Source organism: Equus asinus, chromosome 19 (assembly GCF_041296235.1).
Source record: "Equus asinus isolate D_3611 breed Donkey chromosome 19, EquAss-T2T_v2, whole genome shotgun sequence".
Classification (NCBI taxonomy): domain Eukaryota; kingdom Metazoa; phylum Chordata; class Mammalia; order Perissodactyla; family Equidae; genus Equus; species Equus asinus.
Genome location: NC_091808.1, coordinates 22071683 through 22085836, shown reverse-complemented (window position 1 = coordinate 22085836; position 14154 = coordinate 22071683). Strand labels below are relative to the sequence as shown.

General features: G+C 41.7%; 1 protein-coding gene across 5 annotated transcripts in view; it reads left to right on the top strand.

Moving 5' to 3' along the window:
• Positions 1-7277: 7277 nt before the first annotated feature.
• The window catches only part of XRCC5 (X-ray repair cross complementing 5), a 91928-nt gene continuing 85051 nt past the window's right edge, over positions 7278-14154 (top strand). Inside the window, exons 1-3 of one of the 5 annotated variants that reach the window (XM_044751257.2) lie at positions 7278-7558; positions 10988-11101; positions 13678-13861. In XM_044751257.2, coding sequence (XP_044607192.2) covers positions 7538-7558; positions 10988-11101; positions 13678-13861 — 319 coding nt within the window. In that variant the 5' untranslated portion in view covers positions 7278-7537. Of the gene's footprint in view, positions 7718-8348; positions 8467-10987; positions 11102-13677; positions 13862-14154 lie in introns of those variants that run through there. The other 4 variants (XM_070489768.1, XR_011495578.1, XM_044751256.2 and 1 more) reach the window with 4 other exon arrangements.

The following is a 14154-nucleotide window of genomic DNA, read 5'->3' as shown; positions in this document are numbered from 1 at the left end:
GTTGGACTCACCACCTAGTGGGAGAAATAGTCTTGTAAACTAAAATCATGTTAAAAGGTCTCTGATGGAGGTATGTGAAAGCTTAGACTAGAGGAAGGAAAACTGAACCAAACAGAACTAAAGCAATCTCATCTTCGCTCTCAGCAAACACCTAGAGAACCTTAGAGTAGAACTTGGAGAGTTAAATACCATACTTGAACCTCCTGTTAGCCCCCAGTTTCCTGATCTTCATGGTGGATTTCAAGGAGGAAGACTTTTTTCTAATTACTTTGCAGCCATAATATGCTGAGGTAGATAAACTATGTCTGATCTGGTGTGATGATAGTGATGTTAAGGCATCTCATCTATCAACATTAGGAAGCACCCTTCATTTCAGTTCAAGTCCAAGAGGAATAAAACCCCTGTTCTCCAAGATTTACAATAAAACAAGATTCTAAATCTTAAAGTTTCATTGTACCATTTTCGGATGGACACCAGGGCTTAAGTTTTAGAGAGTTGCAAAAGACTAATGGCCAACATCAAAAGTTTTCTCTTCCTCAGGGGCAGTATATAATGATAAAAGGGACACTCCACCAAGAAGACATAAACTTATAAATATATATGCACCCAACACAGGAGCACCAAAGTACATAAAGTAACTATTAACAAACCTAAAACGAGATATTAACAACAACACAATAATAGTAGGTGATCTTAACACTCCACTTACAGCAATGGATAGATCATCCAGACAGAAAGTCAACAAGGAAAGACTGGATTTAAATGAAAAACTAGACCAGATGGACTTAATGCATACATCTAGAACACTCCATTCAAATACAGCAGAATATACATTCTTCTCAAGTGCATATGGAACATTCTCAAGGATAGACCATATGCTGGGAAACAAGGCAAGCATCAATAAATTTAAAAATATTGAAATCATCTCAACCATCTTTTCTGACCATAATGCCATGAAACTAGAAATCAACTACAAGAAAAAAGCTGGGAAAGTGACAAATACATGTAGATCAAACAACATGCTATTGCACAACCCATGGATCACTGAAGAAATTAAAGGACAAATCTAAAAATATCTGGAGACAAATGAAAAGGAAAATACACCATACCAACTCATATGGGATGCAGCAAAAGTGGTCCTAAGAGGGAAATTCATAGCAATACAGGCCCACATTAACTAAGAAGAAAAATCTCAAATAAGCAATCTTAAACTACACCTAACAGAATTAGAAAAAGAAGAACAAACAAAGCCCAAAGTCAGCAGAAGCAGGGGAATAATAAAAATTAGAGCAGAAATAAATGAAATTGAAACAAAAAAATAGAAGAAAGTATCAATGAAACTAAGAGCTGGTTCTTTGAGAATATAAACAAAATGGACAAACCCTTAACCAGACTCACTAAGAAGAAAAAACAGGCTCAAATAGATAAAATTGGAAATGAAAGAGGAGAAATTACAATGGATACCACAGAAATACAAAGAATTATAAGAGAATACTATGAATAACTATATGCCAACAAATTGGACAATCTAGAAGAAATGGATAAATTCTTAGACTCATACACTCTCCCAAAACTGAATCAAGAAGAAACAGAACATCTGAATAGACCAATCACAAGCAAAGAGATTGAAACAGCAATCAAAAACCTTCCAAAAAATAAAAGTCCAGGACCAGATGGCTTTTCCAGAGAATTATACCGAACATTCAAAGAAGATTTCATACCTATCCTTCTCAAACTATTCCAAAAATTTGAAGAAGATGGAATACTTCCTAACACATTCTATGAGGCTAACATCTCCTTGATACCAAAGCCAGAGAAGGATAACACAAAGAAGGAAAATTATAGGCCAATATCACTGATGAAAATAGATGCAAAAATCTGCAACAAAATATTGGCAAAATGCATATAGCAATACATTAAAAAGATCATACATCATGATCAGGTGGGATTTATACCAGGGACACAGGGATGGTTCCACATCTGCAAATCAATCAATGTAATATACCACCTTAACAAAATGAGGAATAAAAACAACATGATCATCTCAGATCGATGCAGAGAAAGCATTTGACAAGATCCAACATCCATTTATGATAAAAACTCTCAATAAGATAGGTATAGAAGGAAAATACCTCAACATAACAAAGGCCACATATATGACAACCCACAGCCAACATCATACAATGGGGAAAAACTGAAAAGTGAAAGCCATCCCTCTGAGAACAGGAATAAGACAAGGGTGCCTGCTCTCACCACTCTTATTCAACATAGAACTGGAGGTTTTGGCTAGAGCAATTAGGCAAGAAAAAGAAATAAAAGGAATCCAAACAGGCAATGAAGAAGTGAAACTCTCACTGTTTGCAGATGACATGATCTTATATATAGAAAACACTAAAGAATCCATTGGAACACTAAAAGAAATAATCAGCAACTACAGCAAAGTTGCAGAGTACAAAATCAACTTACAAAAATCAGTTGCATTTCTATACTCTAATAACGAACTAACAGAAACAGAACTCAAGAATACAATCCCACTTACAATCACGACAAAAAGAAGAAAATCTAGGAATAAATTTAACCAAGGAGGTGAAAGACCTATACAACGAAAACTATAAGACATTATTGAAAGAAATCGATGATGACATAAAGAAATGGAAAGATATTCCATGCACATGGATTGGAAGAATAAATATAGTTAAAATGTCCATACTACCTAAAGCAATCTACAGATTCAATGCAATCCCAATCCGAATCCCAATGACATTCTTCACGGAATAGAACAAAGAATCCTAAAATTCATATGGGTCAACAAAAGACCCAGAATAGCTAAAGCAAGTCTGAGAAACAAGAACAAAGCTGGAGGCATCACAATCCCTGACTTCAAAATATGCTACAAAGCTATAGTAATCGAAACAGCATGATACTGGTACAAAAACAGATGCACAGATCAATGGAACAGAATTGAAAGCCCAGAAATAAAAACCACACATCTATGGACAGCTAATCTTCGACAAAGGAGCTAAGAACATACAATGGAGAAAGGAAAGTCTCTTCAATAAATGGTGTTGGGAAAACTGGACAGCCACATGGAAACGAATGAAAGTAGACAATTATCTCTCGCCATGTACAAAAATAAACTCAAAATGGATCAAAGACTTGAAGGTAAGATGTGAAACTATAAAACTCCTTGAAGAAAATATAGGCAGTACACTCTTTGACATCAGTCCTAGAAGGATCTTTTGGAATACCATGTCTACTTGGACAAGGGAAACAAAAGAAAAAATAAACAAGTGGGACTTCATCAGATTAAAGAGCTTCTGCAAGGCAAAGGAAACCAGGAACAAAAAGAAAAGACAACCCACTAACTGGGAGAAAATATTTGCAAATCATATATCCGACAAGGGGTTAATCTCCAAAATATATAAAGAACTCACACCACTCAACAACAAAAAAACAAACTGATCAAAAAGTGGGCAGAGGATAAGAACAGACATTTTTCTAAAGCAGATATACAGATGGCCGACAGGCACATGAAAAGATGTTCAACATCACTAATCATCAGGGAAATGCAAATCAAAACTATACTAAGACACCACCTTACACCCATTAGAATGGCTATAATCACCAAGACAAAAAATAATAAATATTGGAAAGGGTGTGGAGAAAAGGGAATCCTCATATGCTGCTGGTGGGAATGCAAACTGGTGCAGCCTCTATGGAAAACGGTATGAAAATTTCTCAAAAAATTAAAAATAGAAATACCATATGATCCAGCTATCCCACTACTGGGTATTTATCCAAAGAACTTGAAATCAACAATTCAAAGAGACTTATGCACCCCTATGTTCATTGCAGTGTTATTCACAAAAAGCAAGACATGGAAGCAACACAAGCGTCCATGGACTGATGATTGGATAAAGAAGATGTGTATATATATACAATGGCATACTACTCAGCCATAAAAAAAGACAAAATTGTCCCATTTGCAACAACATGGATGGACCTTGAGGGTATTATGTTAAGTGAAATAAGTGAGACAGAGAAAGACAAACACCATATGATTTCACTTATATGTGGAAGATAAACTAACACGTGGACAAAGAGAATAGGTTAGTGGTTACCAGAGGGGAAGAGGTTTGAGGGGTGGGCACAAGGGATGATGGGGCACATATATATGGCAACTGATAAAAAATAATGTACAACTGAAATTTCACAATGTTATAAACTATTATGACCTCAATCAAATTTTTTCAAAATGTTTTCTCTTCCTCAATTAATTTAATTATTCACATAGGCCTTTTACATGGATTTTTTATGGTATTTTTCAAAAGTACATAGAGAACTCACATCTTTCTGAGATATAAACCTTTACCGTTAAGATTTTTAACGAATTTTCCAAAATGCCCATATAACCATTATTATAGCTCTCTGTCAGAGCACAAAGCCTGCACATTTTTGTTGTGTATAATGCCCACAGATTCATCACTTTGTTGTTCACTCTCAGGGTGATTTCAAACTCAAACACATTCTCACAACTTAAATTGTAATTTCAAAATAAATCAAATTCTTTACTTTCCTTTATTTATTTTTTGGTGAGGAAGATTGGCCCTGAGCTAACATCTGTGCCAATGTTCCTCTATGTTTTGTATGTGAGACACCACCACAGCACGGCTTGATAGTGGTGTGTAGGCCCACACCTGCGAACCCCAGGCTGCCCAAGCAGAGTGCACGAACTTAACCACTACGTCACTGGGCCGACCCCCTTTATTAGCCTTTATTAACTACCCTGAAGGGGATGCATCGTCCACACTACAGCACTAGTTTAAAATATCCCTGTTGTTTCAGTTCTCTCTTGCTGTGGGACACCTAAAACTTAATGGCTTAATATAATAACCACTTCATTTATCTGCTCATAATTGTGTAATTTGGACAGAGCTTGGTGGAGAGGACTGGTCTCTACTCAATGTCTTTAATACTGGGGTAGCTGCCTCAGGGCTGGAGGATTTACCCCCAAGATGGCCTCACTGGCACGGCTGCCAAATTGGTGCTGGCTGTCATCTAGGTGGCCCCCCGGGGCTGCTGCTGCTCACTGCTTGTGTTAGTATGCTAGGCCTGCCGTAACAAAATATCACAGACTGGGTGTCCTAAACAAAAGAAATTTATTTTCTCACTGTTCTGGAGGCTGGAAGTCTAGGATTAGGGTGCCCACGTGGTTGGTTAAGCATGTTGAGAGCTCTCCCCTTGGGCTGCACACATTGCCCTCCTATCTGTGTATTCATATGACTCCTTCTTTGTACAAATGGGGGGGGGGGGCGTGAGTGCTAGCTCACAAGTTTTCTGGTGTCTCTTCTTATAATGGCACTAACTCCATCATGAAGGCCCCACCCTCATGACCTCACCTAACTCTAATTACCTCCCAAAGGCCCCATCTCCAACTACCATTGCATTGGGTGTTTGGGCTTTAATGTATGAATTTGGGGGGGGGGCACAAACACTCACCCCTAACAGTGCTGCTCCATGTGGCCTGTCCACGTGGCTAGGTTGGGCTTTCATAGCATGGCAGTCTTACAGTAGTCAGTCCTTATACATGGTTGTCTGGCTTCTATCTGGCAGAAACCAAATCTGCCAGGCATTCTGAAGGCTTTGGCCCCGAACCAGTCCAGTGTCACTTCTGCCACATTTTACTGGTGAAAGCAGGTGTCAAAACCAGCCCAGATTCAAGGGGAAGGAACTACATAAGGGTGTGAATGCTGGGAGGCATGGCACATGGGGCCACCAAAAATGACAGTGTCCTTCTCCCTTTCTTGTCCTATCCATTTCCCTCATACACCACAGTGACTCCCATGCCCCTCTCTCTGTCCAAAATGCTCCTTCTCTCCTACAAGCCGTAGCCTATCAACCTCTTGTCCTCCCTCTTTACACCCAATTCTGTATCATACAAACCCAAATGAATCTTGGACTGACAAGGAGAAACAGAACCAACAAAGCCAGAAGCCTTTTGTCGAGGAGGAAGAAGGGAGTAGCCATACATACTGTCACATTAATAATGTTTGCCCCTTCACCCTTCATTAGGGGAGGCCTTTGCCAGGGGAAGCAGTGCTTAAGGTACTTATGCATTCTCAGCACCACAGCTGCCAACCTGTCTGGAAGTGCATGATTCTAAAGCCTTCTATAAGATGGCTGAGATGTAGACAAGCCTAGGCACTAGAATCTCTTTTATTTCTCCCAGGAAACAAACCTGTACTGGTGGGTGTGTGGGTATGAGAAAGAGAGAGGGGAAAAGGGAGAGAAAAGAGAAAGAAGGGAAAGAGAGGAAGAGAAAAAAAGAGAGACTATGTACAAGATAATATCATGGATATAAAAAAAATGCATGCAAATTTTCTTCACTATGGTGAGTCTCCAGTAATTCTACTGACCTGTAATATAAAAAGATATTTTAAAAATAATATTTCAGCTTTAAAAGAATTCCTTGAGTTTGAATCAAAGCTTAAAGAACCTCGTGGGCTCTATGAGCACAGTCTGAAAAGGTCTGGCTCTCCTGGCTTCAGTGTACTTAGCCTTTCCACTCCTTCAAGGTCCCTCCCTCCTCATGGCTCTCCACATCTTTCCAGCTTTAGTTTCTGCTTTTCCCAGGTCCAGTTTTCAACAGGGAGAGAACCTGATTGGATGTGATTTTCCAGTTAGGGCAGACGTTTGTGGACACTTTGCAGGGTGCTGGATGTCCAGTCACCTGCCAGCCTATCTGGTGTAGAAGACAGCCGTTTCAGTGCAAGGTTCAGCTTGGGCCTGCCTCCCTCCAAGAGGCAGGGGCTGCAGGCCGGACAAGTTCCCTTGAAAGGGGGTGGTGAGAATATCAGGTACTGTGATCGAGAGCCACCACGTCTAGAAGATCTCCCTGGCTTGTCTTCTGAATTAAACCTCACCTCCTCCCTTCCAAGCTAGCGCCACTCCAAACCACTGGGAGACCCTTAGCAACGAACGCTGTTTCATGCCTCCAGCCTCTGCACATCCCATTTCCTCTGCAAAGAAGAATGCTCTTTCCACTTCTGATTGCCTGGAAAACTCCTATTCTTCCTTCAGCAGTTGGTTCTAAATCATCGCATCTGTTAAGTCTTTCATTATCTCTCTTTTTTGGAAGAAACAGACTTTTAGAGAAGTTAAGTGACTTTCCGGATTCATACTCATATTCAAGAAAATCTAACTCCAGAGCTCTGACGCAAAACGCTACAGGTGTTACTCTCAACGAGAGAAAAGGGAAGTGACTCTTTCGGGGAACTGATTCACGCTCATCTAGTTCTAGAGACCTGCGCATGTCAAAGGCCGCAAACTCCTAATCAGGGCGGAATGCAGGGACTCTGCGCATGCTCAGAGCGTCGGCGAACCGTCTCCCCGCCCCAGGCCGGCTCCTTGAGAAGCGGCTCTTCCTACGACGAACCGGTTCTTCCTACGACGATCCGGCTAGTCCGCCGGAACTGAGCTGCAGCGCTGCCGGTTCCCGCCCGGAAGAGGCGGCGGCTGCGCCTGCGGGATCGGCAACATGGCGCGGTGGGGGAGTAAGGTAGAAAGATCAATGGGCTTGGGCCTTGCCGGTGCCGGGGATCCGGAGGGGGGCGGTGTGGAAGCAGGACTCGAGAAGTCACGGCGGTGCCTAGGAGCGAAGAGAGCGGGGAGATCATGGTGGTGGGCTGGATCAGGAGGCCGGACCGAGGGACGCGCTGTGAGAAGGGCTGGGGATTCGGAGTCCCCAGACCAGACTACGAGCCCCGCCGCCCCCCACCCTCCGCCCCCTCAGCCCTCCCGCTTCTCACTTCCCCTCACTGTCCCGCTCTGTCCCGCTCTCCAGCCCACCCCCCGACCCCACCTCCTCGTGGCTTCTGAGCCTGGGTTTTTAAAATGAATTTGAGAATGGAAGTTAGCCGTGGCTAGCACCTCCCCACAGACTTGTAAAGCTTCAGAGAGGGCCTTTGAGTAAAATAATTTGAACTGTAAAGGGTCATATTATTACCTTTATAATATATATATCTCATATTTGTGAGCTAAACGCTTTATTTTTATTTCATTTAATATTCACAACCACCCCAGCTTACACGTGAGAAAACGAGGCATAAAGAAAGTGAAGTGCTTAGCCCAGGGTCACCCAGCCCATTAGTGGTGGAACCCGGATTTGTACCCAGGCTAACTGCTTTCAGAGCCCTGGAGAGTGTCTGTGTTGCTAGGAATCTATGACCCTCAGTGTCCCAGATTAGTAACAGATACTATGGTGAATTTTTTAAATGATTTTTTCAGTATAGTTGGAGAGTGGTAGTTGTCTCTGCAGGGTCACTAGAGGGAGGTGTGTTCCAGGGAGGAGTTCATCCATCCACCCATCTGTCCATCGGTCACTAGAGGGAGGTGTGTTCCAGGGAGGAGTTCATTCATCCATCCATCTGCCCATCCATCCATCTGTCCATCAGGCACTAGAGGGAGGTGTGTTCCAGGGAGTTGTTCATTCATCCATCTATGTGTCCATCCATCCATGTAGTTGTTCATTCATCCATCCGTCTGTCCATCTGTCCATCCATCTATCTATCCAAAGACTAGACCCCTTACTAGGCATCTGGTATATAGATAAACTAAACAAGATAGGGGTTTGAGTGACTGATCCCTAGTCCCCTCAACTGTCCGTTGGGAAATGTTGATTAAAATGATTACAAACATATGATGCCACTCACCTCCCATTTTACCCTTCTTTCAGCTGCTGAGAACTTTGCAGCTCTTGTGGAGCAGCTGTTTATGGCAGGTGGACTTGCAGCAAAATTCTGACAGCCTGTCTCGCTTCAGTATATAAGTGAGGGGCTGCCACGCTGCCTTTCCTGGTTTTCTTACTCCTGCCAGAAAGGAACTTAAAATAGTACATAGGTCATTCTTCTGCTTCCAGACAAGATGTTCCATATTGTGAAAACTTGTGATGCCATTTTTTGGGTACCTGATTGCTAGCAAAAGACCTTTAGTCCTCTCACAGAGTTTTCTGGTTTAAAATAAGTAGCTTTTATGAATGTGTATTAAATAAATGCAGCAGCATATTTTGGACTCAAGTTTTTGAGACTCTTAAAAGATTTTTATGCTCAGGGCCTTGAAACTATGGGATGAAAGTTTTATGGCTCTCAAAGGAATTTTATAGTTTATTGCTACCTTTTCTCCAGACATGCTATCTTTACTCCGGAAATCTCTTAACATTAGTGCATTACATTCAATTCTTTGTAAATTAGGGAAAAACTTAAATAGTCTTTTCTTTCCATGTGTTGGCTGAGATACAACCAAATTTAGAAATCATTTATACCTCCTGATAGGAGCTTATCTAGGTTTTTCAAACACTTCTAGGATTAGGATACCTCTGCTTCAGAAAACAGTTCTTTTATTGATCACTTCTAAATGTTAGTTTTCCTCCTTATATGGAGTCAAACCAATCTCCCTGTAACTTCCATCCATTGATCCTATTATCTCTCTTGTAGACTGGTCCTTTTATAACACAGCTGTTGCATATTTGGGGGGAACTATAATGTTCTGCTAAGTCTTCTCACCTGGCTCAAATAGCCAGTTTTTTTTTTTTACGACTGTTCCTCCCATCACATGCTCTCCAGATCCTTCTCTAACCTGCTCATTTCATGTTCGATTGTCATTAGTCTTTCTCCTAAGATGTGATGCTCAGAACTGTTCACAGTTGTCGTATGTGGTCTGATCAGTACAAAGCCCAGGTGAGACTGTCAGTGTCAAGGAATGTTAACTCTGGAAAACAACTTAGATCTCATCTAGTCCAACAACTGCTTCCAGACCCCGTGAAGTAACAGGTTAAGTGACATGCCCGCGGACTTAGTTAATTATTAATAAAGATGGGACTGGATCCCAGGTCTCCAGATTGCTAATACAGTCTTTTTTCACCATAAAACCTTTCTTTTCCTTCCTTGAGTTCACTACAGCATTGATAGAACCTAAAATATTTTGGAGGATGGAGTGATAGGTGTGGGGAATGTGGTAGCTGTGTCACACTGGTGACTCGTTTGACAACCCACCCTGAAGTTGCGAGTTGCTCTTAGTTCAGGTTTCCTCCAACTCCTCTTCAGTTAAAATTTGGATGCCAGATATAGAACTTTACGTGTATCCTTTTTACTTTGAGTTTATTTTCGCCTATTTCCTTAGTCCCCTGCATATGTGACTGCTATCTAATCACTTGGCGTCTTTATTTATGTGGTTCCCTCTGCCTGTAACTCTCCTTGTTCACGTGATTGACTCCTCATTTTTTTAAGACTCACCCAAAGATCATATCCAGGAAGCCTTTTCTGCCTCCTTACCCTTTTCCTCCTCCAGTCTTGGGCAGATGCTCCTGTTCTGTGTTCTCTTAGTGCCTACTGCATACCTCTGTCATGGAACATTGTGCTAGTATTATTGGTTTAGCTGTCTGTGTGCCCTACTAGAATAGATTTAGCGTCTTAGTCTTCATTTTAGATCCTCAGTTTACAAACTGATTCAAACTGTTGGGGTGTATCATTTCAGTATATATAGATTGTGGCAGTCACTGATTGCCACAAAAAAGCTGTATAACAAACTACACTTCAAATCAGTGGCTAACAGCAGTAGCAGCTATTCTCATGCTGTGGGTCTGCAGATTAACTGTAGCTTGTGTTTTGAGCTCAGCTGGGCTGGACTTAGCTCTAGCCTGCAGGTTGTTTTCACATCTGCTCGCCATGGGTTTATTCTGGGGCTCGGGCTAAAGGAGCAGCAGCTCTCTGGAGCATGCTCCTGTCCTGGCAGATGCTTTCCAGCTTTTATAAAGTATCGAGACTATTTAAAGTTTCTCCGTAGTGAACACTTCCCCTGCCTTTATCACATATCCCTGAAATATCGGTACAGGTTCTGGGAATGAAATAAGCATAGGACATGTCTCTTTTCTCTTTTTTCTTATGAGCATTATTAACATTTTCTCAAGTATGTTTTGGGACTTTGTTTCCAGGCAGCTGTTGTGTTGTGTATGGATGTGGGCTTTGCTATGAGTAACTCCCTTCCTGGTGAAGAATCCCCATTTGAACTAGCAAAGAAAGTGATGACCATGTTTGTGCAGCGACAGGTAAGTTTCGGATTGGCCTTGGGCGTGGAGCTCATGGTTGAACTGCCTGTTGCCTCCACTTAGTAAAGCAAGAGACCAGCCTCCTTACAGTGTCCAGCCCCAGTGTTTTTGGGAATCTGAGTTTTCTTACATATACTCACATGCAAGTCCAGCTATCACTAGAGCCTGATACTTTTTCCTTCCCTCATTTTGGCTCCTCCACTGGATATGATGGTTTTTATCAGAAGCGAGGCAATGTAAAATAATATTTAAAAGTGCAGTCTCTAGAACCAGAAGGCCTGGGTTTGAGTCCTTGCTCTCCCCTGTCATTTACTATCTTGAACAAGTACTTCAACTTTTTTGTGCCTATTCCAGTTACCTTTTGCTGGTAACAAACTATCCCAAAACTTAGTGTCTTAAATGGCATTTAAAAAAAAAATCATCTCTCATGGTTCTGTGGGATGACCAGGTGGCTCAGTTGGGTGATTCTCTCTGGAGGCCTCTTGTGCAGGTGTTTCAGATGGTGACTGGGCCTGAGTCATGTGAAGGATCAGTGGGCCATATGTCCAAGATGGCTCACTCCCTTGGCGGTTCGTTGATCCCTTCTGGTGGCTGTGAGCTCACTTGGGGCTATCCATCAGAACCCTTACATGCGGCCTCTCCATGTTGCTTGGGATTCTCAGTGTAGCGTGTGGTTCTGAGAAGGAATATCCCAAAAGTAGATATTCTAAGAGACCTGCCTATGTGGCTTTTTATGACCTAGCTTTAGAAATCCCAGAACATCATTTCTGCTGCTTTCTGTTAGTCCAGCAAGCCACCAAGACCAGCTCACATTCAAGCCGGGGCGGGATTCGACTCACCTGTTGATTTCTGCCCCTTGTAGCTGATCTGACTGCTACTTTTGCTAAGTCCATGAAGTTCTGCTTCATTCACTGGGCGCTGCTGCCTCCCACCTGTCATCCTAGATTTTAACAAATTCTGATGACCTGGAGTCTTAAAGTGTCAAAGAAGAAGAGAATGCCTCTAACTCCACTCTTGGTTATTATAATTTGTATTGGTTGTATTCAAGTAGCAGTGCTGTGCCCCAATGTACTATAGATTTTTTTTAAGGAGAGAAATGGTTCTTTCAGTTTTTATTTTTGGCTCTGCCCCTTCCGTGGGAGTCTAAGTGAATCCAGAAGGCTGAGAGACAAACCTGGTGCCAGGCTCATGCTGCAGTCAAAATGTTCTCCCCTCTCCTGACTGAAGTTTTGTTGTTGAGCAAGATTACTTGGCCTTAGATGGATTCTTGTCCAGGAGACAGACAGAATCTAGCTGGCCCGCCCCAGCTGGTGTGCTGGACAGGTTTGAACCCCAGCACCTGGGACCTTGTCTCCACGTACAGCTGGAAATTGTAACTAGAATTGTTAACAGACTGGGGAATTTAACAGACCAAACAAGAATGGAGTAGGACAGAGTTCCACCCTCTCCTCATGCAGGGTTCTTCCCATTGATGGAAATGTGTTATAAGTAGGTAGGAACACGATTTCCTTTTCCTTTTGTGTCAGATGCTATTTTTTGTTTTTATGTTATATTACGAAATGTTTCATAATGGAGGCAAATACAGAGAACAATTTAATGGAAAGCTATTTTCCTGTCATATGGCTCTATACAGTGCTACAGTAATACCATATTCATATGATTTTTTCCTTAAAAAATAAAACATTACTGATAAACTGGAAGCCCCTTGTGTATCCCTTCCCAGTCCTCTTTTTTCCTCTTCTTCCCCTTCTTTCCTCAGAATTTTCGTAATTATTACCATGCATATTTTATACTTTTGGATATAAGTATATTCATAAATAAGATTTAGTATTGTATGCAGCTCTCAAAAGTGTATGTAATATTATATGGCGCATATAATTCTGCAACTTATTTTTTCTCAACCTTATGTTTTTGAGATTTATTCATGTTGATAAACATTGCACAGATTTATTCATTTTTTACTGGGATAGAATATTTCATTGTGTACCTATTCTGCAATGTGTTTTTGCATTCTCCTGTTGATGGATAGTTTGTCTCCAGTTTTGCCTTGTTCTAAACAGTGCTGAAGTGAACTTGTCTATTTTCTCCTTGTGTACATGTGCAAGAATTTCTCTATGGTCTCTATACCTGTAATACTGTAATATACTGTAAGTGAAATTGTTGGGATATAGGATATGAACCAGAACATTCTTTTTTTTAATCTCTGGAAAATTTAAACCTTAAATACTCATTCTAGAAAGACTGACTAAAGTCTCTCCAAATTATCCATAATTAGTTTTCATTGAGAATTAGAGTCTGATTTGGCTGGAGGTCGTGAAGAGTGGTAACTACCCTCCCATTTCCCCACCCTAAATTGTACTGAAATGAAGAGGGGGACCTATAGTCAATGAAAAGTCTGCTTGGACCCTAGGGATTGTCATTGTCCCATGGGCTATCTAACCCAATATTCTGTTGTTGACAGTAGCCCCAGGGATCTGTCATAGGGAGGCATGGTTGTCTTGCTCTCTGAAGGTTAGGCATCTGATGGCTTCCAGGTGGTACTCCATGGTTTTCAACCTTCTCACATTCTTCTTTAGGTGTTTGCTGAGAGCAAGGATGAAATCGCATTAGTCCTTTTTGGTACAGATGGCACTAAGAATGCCCTTGCTGGTGAGGATCAGTATCAGAACATCACAGTGCACAGACACCTGATGCTACCAGATTTTGACTTGCTGGAGGACATTGAAAGCAAAATCCAACCTGGTTCTCGGCAAGCTGACTGTATCCTTTTTCAGCCAGAGAAGGCTCTTAAAAATTTTCCTTTCATCTAGGGAATCATACTAGTTTGGTGAGGTTCTCTAAGAGTCCCTTCTCTGAGTATATGGACGTTTTTGGCTCTGAGCTCATGGATGTGATATGTTTTAGGATTGAATGTGAAATTAAACAGGTTGGGTTGGGTGCCTGGACTCCAGGCCCACCAGTCACTTGCCCCTTCTCTGCACCAGATACTGACGGGTTGGGAGGCATCGGAGGGGGAAGCTACCAGGGGGTATATGTGTGTGTTGGCTACGTGC